Source organism: Erithacus rubecula, assembly GCF_903797595.1.
Source record: "Erithacus rubecula genome assembly, contig: SUPER_Z_unloc_5, whole genome shotgun sequence".
NCBI lineage: Eukaryota > Metazoa > Chordata > Aves > Passeriformes > Muscicapidae > Erithacus > Erithacus rubecula.
Genome location: NW_027635819.1, coordinates 1177780 through 1196596, shown reverse-complemented (window position 1 = coordinate 1196596; position 18817 = coordinate 1177780). Strand labels below are relative to the sequence as shown.

The window sequence follows — 18817 nt, the reverse complement described above, 5'->3', positions numbered from 1 at the left end:
TTATTTCCCATCTAGGAAGAGAAATTGACAATGTTGTGTTTTGCCAGAAGAAATCTCTAAAAATTCCTAGTTGCAAAGCACCCATAGCACAGCAGCAAAAAAGTATATATTAATTGAACATATTAGAAACTTTGTTTCATCAGATACAGTCTTTCAAAGAGTAGCATGAAATTGTGAAATCTACCCAAGAAACAGTATCAGTTTCTATCCAGTCAGTGAAGCAATGAGCATATGATCCCAAATTTTAAGGAAAAAGGTAAATAGTAACTAAAAAGTATTAAAATGAATCATAACACACACACATTCAAGGTAACAAAATCTAAGTGAGATGGACATGATTATTTCACTCTGGAAACAACTTTTCATACTATGTAAGATTTAATTCTAGTTTAAGCACAACTGAAAATCACTGTTACAAATTCCACACTGCCTTTGCTGAAAAGACCCTGAACACACATGTAGAAAACCACTGTTAGTAATGCATTCATAAAACAAACTTCTACATTAGTAAAGAAATTTTAAAACCAATTAATTTAATGACCTACTCTACAACTAATTTCAAGGAAAATATGTCAAAAGACTTCTTCTAAGTTACAGCTGATTTAGAGAATCTTTGTACTCACTTTACTAGAGTAAGAAACATCTTCCTAACAGACTATATGCAATTTCATGCAAGGCACAAAAACATGTGAGAAGTTTTATGCATCACTCACATATCAAAATAAAAGGTGACAATTGGATCAATCAGGCGACCACAATAAGAGTACTTCTGGGTATAAAAGCACCAAGGGAACTGAAGTGAGAAATTCAAGGTATTTAACTGCATTAAACTTCATCAAACTTCTCCTAGAGGTATTTAAGAGGTTTAAAACTAGTAAGAAGCAATATACAGTGTGTATTAATAAAAGTGAAGTAAAGTAAAACTGAATCTGAAACTATTTAAATATCACATCAACTTTAATTCAAAATACGTGATTAGTAGATTAGCAGTTTGGAGATGTACAGTACTTCTGCAAAGAGTTGTACTGGGAATAATCTAAGATTACTTAGTTAAAGGAATACCTGTATGCAGACAAATGCTTTTATTAAATAGCCAGGACTTTATAGATACACTTTAAAGAACAGGGAAAAAAAAAAGTATAAATTCCAGTATTCTGACATTAATCCACTAACTCCTGGGGCTTTTTTCTGCTTTAAGTAGTTAGGAACAATTTATTAAATACATTTATACCTCTAAACCAGAAAACTTCAGCCAAAAATTGATCCTGGATTACATCACAGTAAAATGCATTACACTGCTTTTTACCTCCAGATCCTAGCTGCTTGTAGAATCTGTATTCCAAATGTAGCTGTGGTGCTCTCGACTTCATTGGCTCCTGATTTAAAAACAAAAACAACATTTAAAACAAAGCCTAAAAGCTAATACACTAACCTACTACCAGCAAAACTAACCCTACTGCGTCCAAGTCACACAGAAAGTTTGAATGTTTCTCCTGAAATGTCTGGCAATTAAGAAAAAGAGAAAACTAAACCTCCCTCAAGTGAGACCAGTGCATATAGGGATATTTACAGCTTGTGTTGCTCCACTGCACCAGAGTTCAACATGCAAACCAAGTAACAGACATATGATTGAACAGCTAACAAATATGTTTCTCTGAAGGGATGGTATGTCCCACACTTCTCAGGAAGTGGCATTAACTTGTAGCTTAACAGACTGAAAAGAACCTCCAATTACCTAATACTCCACAGATCTTTATAAGAATAAAGTATCATCCTAGAATCTTCACAAAAAATACTAAATCCTTCCACCACATAGTAACTGCTTAGCAGAAATCAAGTATCTCCATTCCAAACTATAAATCCAAAACAAGCAAAAAAAAGCCCCAGAATAAGTTTGTAGTTGATGAATATTAATGAAATTTTATTTCTATGTTTAACATGTTGGTGTGTCAGGGTGTTGTAGAATGAAATGAAGTGACATGAGATTAGGCAGAGGAACACACATGCAGCCTAAACAGAAACCCGAACTTCTTGATTATTTCCTTTGATAAAGAAAAGGTTCTTCAGCACCAGATTGTTGAAGTAATTTCCTATGGCATCCTTTAGAAGACATGACTTGTTTCTTGCGATACGCAACATGATCTTAAGATTAAGCTCCACCAGGTAGGTTTAGGTTGGACATCAGGAGGAATTTCTTCACAGAAGGGATGTTCAGACACTGGAATGGACTGCCCAGTGAGGTGGTACAGGCACCATCCCTGAAGGTGTTTAAGGAAAGACTGGCCACATCACTGAGCGACTTGCTGGCATGGTGGTCTTCAGTCAGAGGTTGTATTCAATGTTCTCTGAGGTCTATTCCAGCCTAATTGATTCTGTGATCTTCCAATACATCAGCAATAATTTGGAAATTCTGTTACTACCAGAACTGCAGCACATATTAAGTAACTATTAATACAGTTATCAGCAATAAAACTCATATTACTGAACATCAATTTTCAGGAAAAACTTGGGCAAAGTGCTCATCTTCTACCTCACACCATCATCTTAAGAATGTACAAGTTTATAAACCTGTGTTGTTTCTCAGTGTCACATTCAGGGCATAAAAACTATGAGACAATGTGCAAGAACAAGAAATTTAGTGTTCTCCCTCAACCCATCTCCCTCTGAGACTTAGTTGTTTCCAATCACTGCTAAAGTCCCTGACAGTGTACACTAATGCATTTGATCTTGCCAGGATGCCAAAGGTGGATGCCCAAAAGTAAAGAAGGACTTACGTAACAGCTTCTGCAAAAAACAAACAGGATTCACTCTGTTTTTTATGCTCCAGAGCAAATAGCATAACCAAACATTGTATTCTTTGCAAAAATGTGAGAAGTGAGCAAGAATTTTCTAAAATAAGCAAGGGTTTATAATTTAAAAAATTACTTACTAAGCCAGACTAACAGGGCCACCAAAGGCCTAGTTACAGTTTATGAGAAAGACACATAAAATTTATGGTAAAGTACAGAAGAGAGATATTCCTTAATAAAACACTTGGGTGTAAATATGAGTCAAAGTAAATCAGTGTAACTATCAACCTTCAGTACTCAGCTTTCAGAGGTATGAGGAAACCCACTATGAAGTATTTGAAATACTCTAATGTTTTAGGAAGCAACACAAATTTAGCAATTAGTCTGTCTGTAGTATACAAGCCTGTCAGTTACAAAATACACCACACTCTACATAATGCCTAATTGAAACTTATGATTCTGCCAGCTGAGAAGAAAATATTTTAGTCCACAAAACTCTGCATGTCTGCTGCTTATAATAATGCAAGACACAGACTTATAGGAAGTTTAACTTTGTTCAATTATACAGTTCTGTCCCAACTGATGGTATATTAACAACTTAACCCCTCATGGCTGTAACACGGTCCCATTAAAAGAATGGAAAACAGCTTCTATGTATTAAATTTACAGGACTAGATTAAAAAAAACTAGGAAAAAGAAATAGCTTCCAATTTCTGATATACACACACCCTCCTTTTCATGAATGTCCCAGTCATCAGCAGAAAACAGTCCTAATAAATCTCCAGAAGACAATGCTCTTAAACAGTCAAACACATCTATTAAACTACTACACAGAGCCAAAGACTGAAACTAAGCAAAGAAACAATTAAACACTTTCATCCCCTCCAGCAAAAGTGAAAAAAATATGGCAGTATGTACTTGCAGTTCATTCACTGAATGACAGCCTTAGGAATTGCCTTATTTTTGTAAGAAGGCTGTCATTCCAAACATGCAAAGGGAACATGCCATATTGTTCAACAAAAGACTGTATAAGGGCAAGCACAATAACCTCTTTGCATACAATTATTTTATTTCTCACATCCCACACCCATATTGTTAGCATGCATCCCGTACTATTAGACTGCAATAACTACACATAAATGAGAAAGGACAGAAAAAGATAAATCAAGACAAAACAATGTTCAATGTAATCCTTCATCATAACATAAGAGTGAAGAATACACTACTGTATCTACAAATCTGAAAATTGAGTAATAAATAATGAAATGGCAAATCATAGTTCTTTGGTTTCACCAGTGTTTCAGTACATTTCACCACCTAAAAATAAGTATAAAATACGTAATTGTTCTAACATCATGTTAATCCCAGAGTGCCTTGCAGCCAACTTCCAGTCTTGCCAAAAGAAACTAGCTTTTTTTTTTTTTTTTTTTTTTTTAATTTAAAAAAAAATAGATTTTTTTAAATAAACCCAGGTCTTCACTGAGGCATCCTGAAAAATTTGTTCTGGGATCTGCAAAGCCCTGTACACAACCCTCCCTATACCACTTTTACATTCACATCTAATTATTTCAAAGTTTCATTATTAAAACAGACTAATTTTTTCCCCTGCAAAAGAATTCTACTTGAAGAATTCTTCAAACTTCTCTCTAAATGAGGAACATGCAGCCATCTAAGAATTAATGTGAAACTTATTGAGCCCCAGTTACCTCAGTGGCAGAAGCCAGAAACAATCACTCCCTAGTTTATCAGAGAGGCTTTTATCCCCCTTTTTTCCCTCTATGGAATGCTTATACATTCAAACAAAACAAAAAAAGGCACCTGAAATGTGAAATCTGTTTCAAGTTCATTATGAATTCATTTTACAATTATTTTCTCCCACAAGGAATACAATGAATAAAATACTATTCAATTTTCAAGTTACTTCCTGTTAAATGGGCTTAGAAAAGGCAGTTAACCTGAACAGTAAGGTCTGAAATGTTCAAGAAGTCTAATAACCCAAAACACAATATGAACATTCAGCTATTACCTACTTTTCATGGTTTCAGTAATTCAGTGAGAACTCATCTCACTTTATGTTTTGTGTCTGCTTTACACATTTGTAAGCAATGGCAAACAAAAGCCATTTGAAGGAAAAAAAAAAACTTCAAGAATTAGGCTCTTGTTACAGGAAAAGATCAGTCTATTAAACAGACTTGCACTAGATTTGGGTTTACTGCCTATCCTGGAGGGATTCTGAAAAGGTGTGACAGTAGACCACGGTTATTTCTTAAAAACAGAAAAAGTGAGAGAAAAAAACATTTCAACCTTAAAACAAAGCACATCTTCATTTCCACACACACCTCTCACTTATATTTTTAGCAATCCAAATCATAGAGTGGACTAGTGAATCAGTGAATTTAATATTATAGTTTAAAAGGCAGAGATGACTACTTTGTAACTTTCTATCAACACCTTCTGAGTCTAATAGTGAGGGTTGCCAGAGTTATAAATAACAACTGTGCAATAAAGCACAAGGACTCCCCAGTATGTGGTGTGGTGGCTTTGCTTAGACCTGTAAGAATTTACAGCAAATACCACACTCCTACCAATGCATCACAAACAGGAATCATGAGGCTGAGAGGGACTAAACAGCTCTTGCACTATTTTTAACTGGGATGGGCTCAGGCATCTCCATCTCTTAACGGGTACAGGATGGATCAGAAACAGAGAGGAGCAGGACATGACAGCCCAGGAAATGTCAAGCATGGATCCCTTTCCCATTATGGGAATATATGACCTATACTCATCTTCAAATGCGGAGTACTATGCGTCATGCTGATGGAAACACAAAAGGACAAAAATATGAATGACTCCTTACTAAAATGTCTAGATAGAGAGCAAAAAGAGAGAGACATTTCTATAAAATCTGGCTGACTCTTTACAAAAATGTTCATACGGAGAGCAAGATGAGACAGACTTTTTTTTACTAAAAAGTTTAGAAACCAAAAAAGACAAATTGCTACAAAATTTGGTTGCAAAAGCATTTGAAAGCCTTGGTTGAGTCCTTATAAAAACATCCACAAGATTTAGCAGACCACTTGCAGAGATATTTGGATAGAGAGAAAAATAAAAAAGCAAAATTGGAATATTTGCTGAGTAGAGAAAGAGACTTTTACCCAATTACTACACCTTGAGCTCTGCAAGGCTATAGGGCAGGAGAAATTATTGAGAGATGTGCTGGGTACCACGGCAGGGATGAGAAGCTGGCCTTGGGAGTACAAGGACTTACTCAAGTGCTCAGATAGGGAACTAATATGTGAAATTAAGAGGCAAGATTAGGATGCTAAATTTTTAGAAACAAAGACAGTGACTTATCCAGTAAATGAATCAAAAGAAATGAGGGACAAGGAAAAGGCAAGAAGCATTGGGCAAGGAGACAAAGGCAGCTGAGCAAGAGACTGAAGTGAGAGGAAGCTATAGGAAAGACAGGAGCGCAGAAAGAAGCTGCAGAAGAGGATCCCAAGGGATTCTGAGAATCTGAGGTTTCCATACAGGTAAATGATCCTTATAGTCCTGGTCCCTCATCCAGTAGGCTGCCAGCTGGTCAAATGGTAGAGATTTCCTGGAAAGGGAGAACAGACCTCAGGAGACAGCTGCTTGCTGCTGAGAGCAATCAGGAAAAGAGGCTGAGGGCAGAGGGGCTGTTTGCTGTTGAGCACAGTCATACTGGCACAGCTTCAGCACAGCTTCAGGATGTGTGTGAGAGAATCTTTAATGAGGAACTGCAGGATGTAGAATCTAGATTCTGGACCATTAGTTAAAACTAGAACCAGAGATGATGGACAGTGTCAGCAAACTGCTACAAAATAGTGCCATATATGGTAACCAAAATATCAAAATTACTGCAGGGTAAGTTAAATGGGGAGAAGCAAAATGATATATGTATGCCCACCTCAAATATGGAGGTTTGGACTAATCCAAGTGGAAGTTGTTAGTCCAGGCACGGGCAAAAGGACACAGTTTTAAAGCAGTGCCCAAGCTCAATTCCACACAGTGAGACAATACCACTTTACTGCTCCAGTGGTACAGGAACAGGCCACAGGAAACTGAATCAATTGTATCTTTCACAAAAGGAAAGACAGATCAAACTAAACTCAAAACAATCAGTTTTAGCAGACTTTTTGGAGCAGTGACTTAAGAAGCCTGTCAGCAGCTATTTGTAGATAGCTACCAATACCCATGACAAAGAGCACTGTGTTCATACCAGGGGATAGTACCTTCTTTTCAACCATTGATTTAGGACAAGGCATTTTCCCTTTTACTTTTCCTACAAGAACTCTGACAAATCAATGACTGATGTTAGAATCAGGCATTTTGACTGCATGTTGTTGTTGTTTTATAATTGTACCTAGCAATACTGACCCAAGATGTTTCAGCAATGTGTCCTTTTACCTTCATCCTGCTAAACAAGAACTACTGTAGTAAGACTCCAACTTTGGGAGCTAACACAAGAATCTGTAGAGAATATGGAGACCTAACAGCCAAGGGCTTTGCCTTATCATGCCTACTTCTGAGGAAGGAATTAAGATCCTTTCTGTTGCCTGTAAGTTTGCTTGCTATGATGTTTACCACTTCTAACACTTGACCTGAAGACCTCCCCTGAAACACAGTCATTCTTGGTATTAGAACTTTGAATAGATGTACTTGATACAATTGTAATAGGACCAACACTCCACATATTTTCCAGTGTACTACCTGATGGCAGGAACTAGCCTGCCACAAAGCCAAAAATAATTTTCCTAAATCTTACTGACACTTATAATTGAAGAATGACAAAATATATAGCCCCTTTGGGGTTGGCTTGGAGGACTTCAGATGAAAAATCTTATTCCTAGCAGTAGAATATCATGCTACATGGAAATGAGGTGTCTGAATTCCTTTCCTATGCCCTAACAATGTTCAATTTGACAACCCCTCAGAGATGGATGTACCACTAGCATACCCATTATGGAATAAGCATTACATGGGATGCTCAGCTGCACAGAAGGGGAGTGTTCTGTCACCATTCACAATACTACAACTTCAACCGAAGAGGCATGAGGAAAGATGAAGGAAGCTGCTGACCAGATTGCTGAACAATTCCAAACTGCAACCAAAGAACTGGTTCAATGAATCAAGCCTTGGACATCAGATTTATTTTATTTCTAAATCATGGGGTAGGAAAAGTGACACAAATGGGGATTGTAATATTGGTGTGATTTCTGGGTTTAATGATGAGCACAGACGTTATCTGCAACTATAATTAGCTGTATACTGTCTTCTGCTTCCTCCCTCTTCTAGCCCTCTCTCCAATACATAGAGATCACCACAGCCAAAGATAAGCCATATGCCCAACCAATAGTAAGGAATGTCTGAGCCACTGGGTGGTGTGGAGGACACACAACCCAAGCATGATTTGTCTCAAACATTGTGACTGTCCTGGTGGGAAAGCTGTGATTAAAAGAGAGGGTCTCACTAAGGTGGGGCAGCACAGTGCTGAGCAAACTCCCTGCTCCACCTGGAGACTTGTGCTCACTTCCCCAGCCTGCACTCACTCCCTGGAGGAGGGCTCCAAGGGCTTCCTATGCATCCAACAACAAAACAGCATAAAAAAAATCTCATTCATGTAAGAGGCTGAACCAGGTTAACTATGAAAGGAAGAGACTGGGCTCCCATGCTCTCTTTTTCCTCTCTTTCACTGCGTCACAATTCCAGCTCTGGACCAGCCACACAGTGAGACCAAGGCAGGATCTAAGAACTGATGATATTCTTTGTTCTCTTCCTTTCTGCTTTTCTTTCTCTTATCCCTCCCTCTGTCTGGGTAAAGAAAGGCTATTTCTTTCTATTTTATATACACTGTACTGAAGTTCATTGTGGGAGTGGGGAGTTGTGGAAATGTGGTTTGTGAGTCAGCACCTTGAGTAATGTACTGAGGGAGTTGAGAGTTTATTAAAGTGTAATGTAAAAATTACAGGCTTGCTGCCCAGCACTTGTGGAAGTCTTCAAACGTAAGGGCTTGTTAGCCAACACCTTTTAAGTATAAATAGCGGGCTGGTTGCCGGACACAAGGTATTCACACAAAAAAAGAGCTCCCTAAAGCATGTCCAGTGTCCTTTTTGAACCCTGATGACAATTTGCAATGAACATCATGGCCCCTACTAATGGGTCATGACATGCTTAAGCAGAAATTCCTTTAGCTAGTCTTTTGGCAGTGGTTAGGCATCTACAAAGGAGGTAAGTTTGAGAAGTAGAGAAATATGTCAAAGGGGAAATGGAAAAATAATGATGAAGAAGGAGAAATTGAATAGTGAATAGGAAGTTTAAGTCAAGTACAGGACCACGTAACAAAAGTAGTACATCTAACAATAAGAAGAGGTGAGCAGGAAAGGTAGATCTTTCACACACCAAATAGCTGTTGCTAAAGAACCACCTGATCACAAAGAATCAGTTTGCATACTAAAAGACCAGCAGAAACATACAAACACCACTACACAGCAACAAACTGGTAAAAGCCCAGTTCTTAAGAGTTTCATTATAGCGCTTTAAAAAGTCTATTCTGACCTCTCAAACTGGAGTATGTTCCCAACCAGAACAGGCAATAATGAACTAAGACAGATTAAGAGGAAGATTCTGGAACTGCAGCTGTTCTACCAAAATACATATAATAGGAATATGCTTATATGATTTTTCCACAAGGGAAATATTAATTCAAGACAAACAGTTTGAGTCAAAAAGCACTTGTAAAGAACATTTATTTTTTAATATTGGAAGCAATCCTGAAAGCTGCTGTGTAAACACAGCCATTCATAGCACTTGAGAGTAAGCCACACAGTCCTCCTGCACTACAGTATATAGTTACCAGTGATGCACAAAACATCTGGCACAGGAGATGTCTTGCTGCTTATAAGACAGTAGGTAAACAGTGAAATGCTACCATGAGGAATTCAAAAACAATTTTAGAATACTGCACAAGAGATTACAGCAACCACACCTGCCAAGAGTAGCTTCTTAAACTACAAAATAAACCTAATTCAAGTAACCCCATTCAGGAAAGCTAAACTTGAACTACAACAGGTGCAAAACAGAGAGGAAGTTAAGAGTGTCTCATTTACAATAACAAAACAAGGGCTAAGCATAGGCCTAACAACTGCTCTGAAAGCACAAAAGTAAATGTGACAGAGAAAACAAAAGCTTGCATTTAAAAAGGAAAAGGATGGCATGCCACTGTATCTGTAACAGTTAGAAAAAAGTTCTGGCACTGTCTCAAATAGGAGAACAGCAGAAAAAAATACAAAATCCAAAGAAATCCTATAGTTTGATGGAGCTGCTTTTAGCAGACTGAACCTTGTGACTCAAATCCCTTCCAGTTTGGAAATACATACTGAAATTAAAAACAGAGAAAACCATATTAAAATAATCCAATAGTTCTACCTGCTAAGAAACATATTTTTATCTTACTATGATGATGCAAGCTCCAGGGTTGATTTTCATTTTGATTCTTTCATATGTTTTTCATTGTAATGACATTATAGCTTTTTATGCCTCTAATGTAAGAGGACAAATGGAAAAGGGCAGTACATATTCAGAGTTCTTTCAGCACTATTAGTAAATCTCAGATATACTTAAATATATTTGTTCTTTAGTGACTTCAAACTGAGTTACCTCAAGCTTTTTACTCAGCTGAAAAAAGCAGCTTGAAGATTGAGATATTTGGAAACTAAAAAAGTAAATGTTGCCAATGAACAGCATCATCTGTGACAGCTGAAATGGGTTCCAATGGTAGCCAAGCTTACTAAGTCACATATGTAATAAAAACCTTTTACCAAAGCCAAACAGATAAAAAGTTCTCTTGCTCCACATCATCAGGTAATTAGTGCTTAAAAAACACCCACTAACTTGCAAAGTATTTCTATGCGTGCTTTGTAGTAGAAAACCTTTAACTAGAAGAATTCTCAGACTATTTTCAACTTTCACCAGACATACAGAATAAGTTCAAGAAATGTTAAAAAAAAAAGAGTCTAAATCTGATTTAACACACAATAACCCTTAAAACTGTATCCAGCATTGCTCTCTCAAGCCACAATTTGCATGTTTGAAAAACTTTTGCTACTCCCAAAATAAGTATTTTCCAAAGCAAAGAGAGCAACACCAGTATTTTTCAGGAATTTATTACATGTTTGTAATGCTTTTCAGATTTCTTATCTAAAGTGATGCATTTCTGTTCCCACAGTTTAGCTTTCACTTTATTAAGCCATACTACAAGCTATGTAAAAAGTTCTGTGCTACTGCAGCAACAGAGAAAGAAATTAACTGAAGTTCTAGAAGTCCTTCCATGACTAAAAGTAACCAATGAAAGATTTTGGTTATGAAAACAGTCATTTACCAAGAAGTTAAAAAAATCCAGAAGCAAATTACAGTGTTACCAAAGTAGTTCTGATGACTGATAAGAAGCCAAACAATGACATATTAACATAATACCCAAAAATATCATGCTTGCAAGAGAAGTAAACATATTACACAGCATTGCAAATAAAACATGTATACCAAGGTGATGTGTAAATACCAGCAGTTAAAGATGAAAAATACTTGGGGCAGAAGTGTGGGACATTAAAACACATGCAGTCTCAAGAATTTCTGGAGTTTCTCTGTAATCACCTGAAATTAAGATTCACAGTAAACTTGTTGTTCCTCCACTTGTTGGACAACAAAGGAATCTACTAGGATGACTGCTGCAGAGCACATCCTTAAAGCAGCAATAAACTATCACTGACTTTGCAAACATAGTTAGCCTTGAAAACAGTGACAACAATTAAAAACTAGTTTACTCAATATGGCCAAACGATTAGATCTATCACTAATTGCTTTTATCTAATTCAATGAAATCATACAACTCTATTAAAGGTTTCAATTAAAGAAATCAAACCATTAACATCTGAAAGGCAAATTTCAATTAGTTTCTCATCCCAAATCCTTTTAAAAAATATTAACTTACCAGCTTAATTGCCACATAGTCATTTGTGTATAAATTTTTTCCTTGAAAAAAGAATAAAAACAAGAATGTGAGACACTGGCTTTTCTGTTCAAGTAAATGCTATTTAAACATCAATAAAGTTTTCAAAACATTTTTCATCTAAGGTGCTAGATGTTCTGGCAGTGACTTAGGAAATATGGGTTTATTAGTCCAATACTTTATTTTAAAAAGAATTTTTCCTTGAATAGTGTAAGAGGTGGAAATTTCACAGAGTTTCAGATACTTCACCAAGTTTGTGATATTTTTATTAACTAAAAAAGCTTGAAAAATTGTAAATCACAATAACAAGAATGTGGTATTCTACATTTTCATTCTACATATTTACTGCTGAAAACTATTTGAAATTTATTTCTAAATTACCATGTAATTTTGAAACATCAGCCACTAATTAAAACAAGAATTAACTGAGGACTTTTTTTTCCTCAATTATCTAATTTATTAAGCTAAAAGTTAGGACAGGACAAGGACATTCCTGATAGGTTTACACTACATGGGAAAATGCATCTGCTGCTTTAAAAGTGATTCAGTAACTGGATAAGAACTCTTCAATAAGCATCACTTCAAACTATATGCAATGACTAAAATGTTAAACAAATTTTATAGGTGTAAAATTAAAGTAATAACTGATAAGGGATAAATTAAGTTGTCACTTCCAATGCTTTTGTTTCTTTGCAATCTTCAAATGCATTTAGTGTATACTGTTCTTAATGTTAATCCTCCTTTTTTCTCTGTAGAATTACTCAGGTCTCAATTTCCTATGTTTAGCTCAGTTTTGTTAAAGAAATCAAATGAGGAAAAGACAGACCAAGTCTAAAAAGTTTCCTGTGAAGAGAGTTACCTAGAATATTCTGATTTGGAAGGGACAATCAAGGCTCATAGAGCCAACTCTTAAGTGAATGGCCCACACAGGGAACCCACTACCATGCTTTGACCAAGTGAGTTACACCAATTGTCAAATACTGAAGTGCTAATGATTGTTTAAAAAAATAGATGCATTAAAAGCTTGCATCTCTTAGTGGATCAACTGCACAAAAAAACTAACCTACATTACCTGCGGGCTTCACAACAGCAAACATAAAATCAGTATGAGCAGCATGCCATAATCTGACTCACAAAAGGAAGTGCACTCCAAGATCTATGTAAGGATTAGAGGGTATATCCAGGCATCCTAAGTATTTCTTATCTGATGATCACATTTTTGATAAAAAGGGTACTTGGCTTGAAGTTGTTTATGTGTCTTTGCATGGTACTACAACCTATAAGACACTAAGAGAAACTCTCGTGGGAACCCTGCTCATTCAATTTCTTAGATATATACATCACTTACTCTGAGTAAGTAACAATTTCAGTTACAATTACATAATTGTATCTTTAGTTCCAAAAGCTGTAATGACAATAGCACCAGAAGGGGCACTAACTTTCCAGGAGGTCAGTCAGGATAGCTGTCTCTTTAAAACAGAGGAGACACACATATATGACACCATTGTTCATCTGTCCATACACACACAACAGGTATTGAGGAATGCATCACTTGCAACAGCAACAAGTTCTCTTCTACCTTATTAGTTTATTTTAACTATATCAGTTTAAGTATAACAAAGAGTCTTAAAATTAACAGCTCAATATCCAAGTCCTTTGTAAGATAATATTTGAACATCACACAGTAATTTGCTAAACAGAGCCAACTTTCCATTTGATTTACAAAACACTACTGAAGTCTGACCACCACTTTCTTTTCAGATGGAAGACCAACAGCTCCCACTGAATTTTTATCTGAGCACAACTTCATCACTCTACAACTTTTTTCCTCCTTTAAGTCCCTCAGGTCTAACACCAAGAGATATGCTCAAAACATAACCCCATCTGCAGAAGTGTATATAAAAAACTAAGTGTTGTGTACATCTTTAGATGTAGAAAGGGTGCACACTAAGTACTTGATACTGCATCAAAGCAAATGAAAAAAAAATTAAAATTAATTCAGAACCTACAATAGCAATATTAACTCTCTTTCAGTAGCTTACATTTAAAACATCTTACCTTAGAAAAAAAAACAAACAATAAATGGGAATTTTGAATACCTAGAACACATACAAAACCTATACATATTAATATGAGAAAGGCTGCACTTGTCCTGGTGACTGTTGCAGGACTGTTGCCTCATAATTTTCCTCCTATTCCTTCTACTTGTTCTATTTTATTTCAGTACTATCAAACTGTAAGTCTTAACTGATTTAGTATTGTATTTAAAATAAAATACATTGTTTCTGTAACAGCTGCAAGTAAATTAGTTAATCAGATATTAATTTTTTATCAGCTCTGTAGTTTGTGACCAAAATAACAGACAAAAAATTAATTAGTTTGCAGTTGCCTTTATGAAAAATTAAGTTTCTGGTTTGATTTAGTTCATTGAGGGGTTTGAAACAAAAATTAGGATTTGAAGTCAGTATACAAAAGTTTGAGGAATAGTAATTTTGCAGCTTGATTTGTGGACTGAAAAGGCATATATGCAACACTGCAAATGTCAAAAAGTAACAATTTTGCTTAACTATTAATAGTAACAAGAGTACTGGTTACTGAGACAGTAAAATTTAGTGTCCTAAATCAGAGCTGCAGCAATAGTCTTTAATTCCTCTACAGTATTAATTTGCTAAACTTCTTTACATCCTGACAGCCCCCAGAATGGACTATATTAAAAATATATTTTATGCAAGCACTATATCACAAATATTGTCTGAAGGGCAATGAGTATTAATTCTACCAAAGGCGAAGATCTACAGAAATAACACCTATATAGCCCACCATCCTCTCAAATATCTAAATTTGAAACCCACCTCTATTTAATACATGAAGCACCTTAACTCAAGCCTCCTAACAATATAAGAATAAATTCCTGCAATTAAGTGTCAAGTTGTATTTATTAACACATATCTGAACTTACACATCTTGAATGCTGGCTAATCATGCTGTCCATCCTGGAAATACAAGTCCCCAAAACTAAACATATAGTCTTCCAAAAGCACACACCATCAGTATCTATTTTAATAAATGGTAACATTTCCAGCTTTGCTGCACAAATTCTTCAAAACACCATAGGTCATTCTCAGGCTGTGCAGAGAACTAGAGCAACTGAATTATTCCAAATTTTCTCTACAGATGGATTCTCACTGCCCTTTTTAACAGCAACTCAATGTTTAGCCTCACTACACTAGAAAAGACACCAAGGAATTTCGGGGCTAGCTGGTATTAAAAAATGCTGCAGTACCTGGTTACAGTGTCTCCAGGAGATCTGCCCGACCCAGAGGACAGGGGTGTGTCTCACACATTTAGCCCTAAATATACCTCAAAAAAGTGTTTCAGGAAGTCAGAAAAGACTGCTACAATAACTATGACATAGCTGCCAAAATATTTTAGTCCCAGAAAGTATCCTGCTGTACAGATTCTTCATGTCATGAAGTTTGCACTAGCTGGGGTAAAGCCACAAAAGATGGCTTAAATATGCCTTGCACATCTGAAGCTTTAAAGCAGTTTCAAGATCTGCACAGTAATTTGAAATTTGCTTGCCTAGACTGCATAAAAATTGCCTTGAATAATGTAAACTGAAATAAAGAAACAAGGATCTTACCTAACCGCAGTTCTCCAAAATTACCGCATCCAATCTTTTTACCAACTCTGAAGTTAGGGCCAACCATTAACACTCCAGAATTTGAAGAACCAGTTCCACGTGAATTATGGCCTGATCTCCCACTAGGCCGTGCCATTCTTTCATCTGGTTTGTCTTTGTCCTTCTTTTTATTTTCCATGTCAAGTTTACGGTACTCCACCTTGATTTATTACTCTTTATAAAAATCAGTGTAAGCAAATTCCCATTGGACAATGTGAGAATGAAAACATCGTGAATGAAGTGCCCAGCTGGTCACTGTCAGTAAGAAGTCAACAGCAGCCTGTACATCCTGTTTGCAGAACCTTGGTGGTATATGTAGTAAAGCGTATTTCCAGAATGCAGGACACCAGCAGTATTCCCTAGTCTTTAGAGAAATTCTGTTAAAAGAAAAAACGAAGTTATTTAAGACACTAAGATTCTTGTACAAAATTACCTTTCCCTTCAACTAGTCACATAACTAAGGCAACAAAGAAGCCCCATAAAACTTCTTACTCCTTCCTGAATAAACACACAATTAACGCCTGGACATGCTCACTTCACCTCATGCCAGGCTATTCGAAAGAAAGCTTTTATTTTATTATTTTCCTTCAAATATTATCTTCTGTTTTAAGCAAATGCTCAAGCTGCACAGTTATTGAAGTTACAGAAATAGACTGTATTTTCTGAATTACAGTTTCTGAGACGCACAAATAATAAAATCACGGCAATGACACTTGACTTCTTCCAGTAACTCCTGGAATGTAAAAATAAACTATATTTACTTATTCTCCCCTAAACCATCATAAATCTGTTTACCTGCTTCCCTTCTCCCTTGTTTAACATCACTGCCTAGACACTAATTCCTGCGTGGATTTCGGCAAAAATTACTACCATAATAAAAGACCACAAGAAAGCTTCTGTTTTTAAATCTCAGCTACAAGAACACCAGATATTGTTTTATATTTGATGATAGTGATGTAAAACTCCACAATTCAGAAGCCTTTACATCGGCAAAATTAATTGATGAGCAAAGTACCTGTCCAAAATTATTTTCCTGCATTTGCTTCAATGTTGAGAATAGACTGCAGTAATGGAGAACCCCCTCTGGAAAAATGCATTTCATGTGCTACAGCCTAGTTTAAAAGTAGCCACTAGCAGTTTATTTTTAACATTTTGATCTGAAGACATTTTCATTTTCTAAGCCAATTTCTCACAAAGTAATATTATTACTCACATCACAGCTTACCACAACATTTCGAAAATCAGAGGTAGTAGTGAAAATATACCAAATAATATGACCAGCCACATAAATAGTTTCATCCACTAAATCATACATATAGCATGATTATAACTAGATGACATTAAAAAATCATTAATCAACAGCTGACTAATCTAATACCTGAAAAATGAAGTACATGCAAATTTGTTTGGCAAATAAACATGACTACAATACTGGGGAAGGGAGATTGAAAGGCTTATTCTGAGAGCAATCAAAAAAACCCCCAGAGATTACAATCCAAGATTACTTCCTTAATTTCAGGGAAAAGGACTTCAGCAGTCAATAATGAAAGCTGTAGTGGTTTATGGTATAGAGAGAAGAGAAAAAGACAGGCACACTAATATATAATCTTTCAGGTTTTCAAGCACCACCACCCAATACCCTAAAGCCACCTTCTAAAGCACAGATCTCAAAGGAACTGACTCAGTGGGAAGCAATAGCTAATCTTCCCTGACCCACTATGCTACAAAAGCTAGTGAAGAAATAAGAAAGCTAGACATTAAGTGTGTTGAACTTCAAGGTCATCATTCTATTCTTTGAATGAAGGTCAGCATATTTGATGCAACAGAATGCAACTAAATATTTTAGGTGCCAAAGAAAAGAAGATTTATGTTCCATATGTTACTGGCTTCCTCAGGATGAACTACCAATAACAATCCTAGTATATTTAGTGTACCAAATACACTACAAACAATATGAATTTTGATTTCCAGAAATGTGCCTATTAAATCTATTGCACAATAACTTATGCCCTTCCCGTTTCTCCTGTCGAGCCAACAGATACTCCAGGTACATTATTTATAAGCTTTCCTGCATAAGCTTTTCTTGCATAAAATATTTTAAGATACCTGCTAAACAAACAACATGAGTTCCACACATTTTTCCCACACCACATATCAAAAGGCAGACACACAAGCATTCCTGTCACAGTTTCTCCAGGACACAGGTGTTCTCTTATGCCTAGTAAAATAATCTGCAGTTATCTCAAAATAAGGGCAGTAGTTCTTACTTTCTTTGTTTTGAAGTTCCTGTACAATATTTCATGATGTGTTTACCTGAAAAATATAAGTTTTTCATGGTTATATTTATTTGTATTGCACTTACCTAGACAGTGCTATAATGTTGATGGCAACATCTTTTCTTCACCATAATGCTCACATTCTAGAGAAGAAGCATCAAAAGGCAAAGAGATATTTATGCAGTATTTGCAATTACTTAGCATGCAAAAAAATTCTGATACAGAATGAAAGCACAATTTTTGGAACTGCATTAGTTTTCCTAGACTGTTAAGGAAGATGCTATGTCTCAAAGACTCAACGTAATTTTTAAGACTCAGAAGTCAGGCATCATTCAAAGGTGTGCATCATCTGAAGTGCTAAATTAATACATACAGTGTAAGCGTTCTAAATTATTTGCAAAATCATTTTCTTGCTATGTGATAGTTATGGTCAATTTGCCTGAAAAACATGCCCTCCTCATTTCACAGCTTGATTTTTCTGTTTAACTTTCTTTTCTTTCATTTCTGCCTACATAAAAACACACAAACTATAAACTTCAGGCCAACATCAGGGAATATCATTAGGATTTAAGTAATTGGTTTTAGTCCAAAAAACAGTATGACTAAACATCACAATAATGGCAAACACACCAACAAAGCCAAGTTCACAAAGTAATATCAAAGGAGTGAAATGACTATGATTAAGTATGAAGAGAAAGAGAAGGCAAAAGAAGCTGTCAAAAAGAAAAAAGTTCAAAATGGTATCACATAGAAGGAAAAGCAATTAGATCTCAATTATCAACTAATCTATAATCTGTATAGACTGAAGATAAAAAATACAAGATTGGAGTAAAGCAAGTAATTTCACAGTAACTGAGTAACTGACATGCACAACTAACAATAGCTACCGGAAGTTTCATTTTTTTGGTGTAATCCAATAGATTTTTCCATGCACTGTAGAGACTCCAAGAAAAGTAAGGAGAGGAGGAGTAAGGTGAAAGAAAAATTACAATAGAGTTTAAATTGACTGACAAGTCACACTTTCAGAAGAATCTCTAGATTA

The 18817-nt window shown here is 35.9% G+C and overlaps 1 protein-coding gene across 2 annotated transcripts in view; it reads right to left on the bottom strand.

Moving 5' to 3' along the window:
• Window positions 1-18817, bottom strand: part of CSNK1G3 (casein kinase 1 gamma 3) — a 72146-nt gene that overhangs the window by 40788 nt on the left and 12541 nt on the right. For both annotated transcript variants that reach the window (XM_079331551.1, XM_079331552.1), the window contains exons 2-5: window positions 17862-17918; window positions 15461-15876; window positions 11800-11840; window positions 1307-1376 (exon numbers count right to left, since the gene is read on the bottom strand). In XM_079331551.1, the coding sequence (XP_079187677.1) occupies window positions 1307-1376; window positions 11800-11840; window positions 15461-15638 (289 nt within the window). In that variant the 5' untranslated portion in view covers window positions 15639-15876; window positions 17862-17918. The remainder of the gene's footprint in view (window positions 1-1306; window positions 1377-11799; window positions 11841-15460; window positions 15877-17861; window positions 17919-18817) is intronic.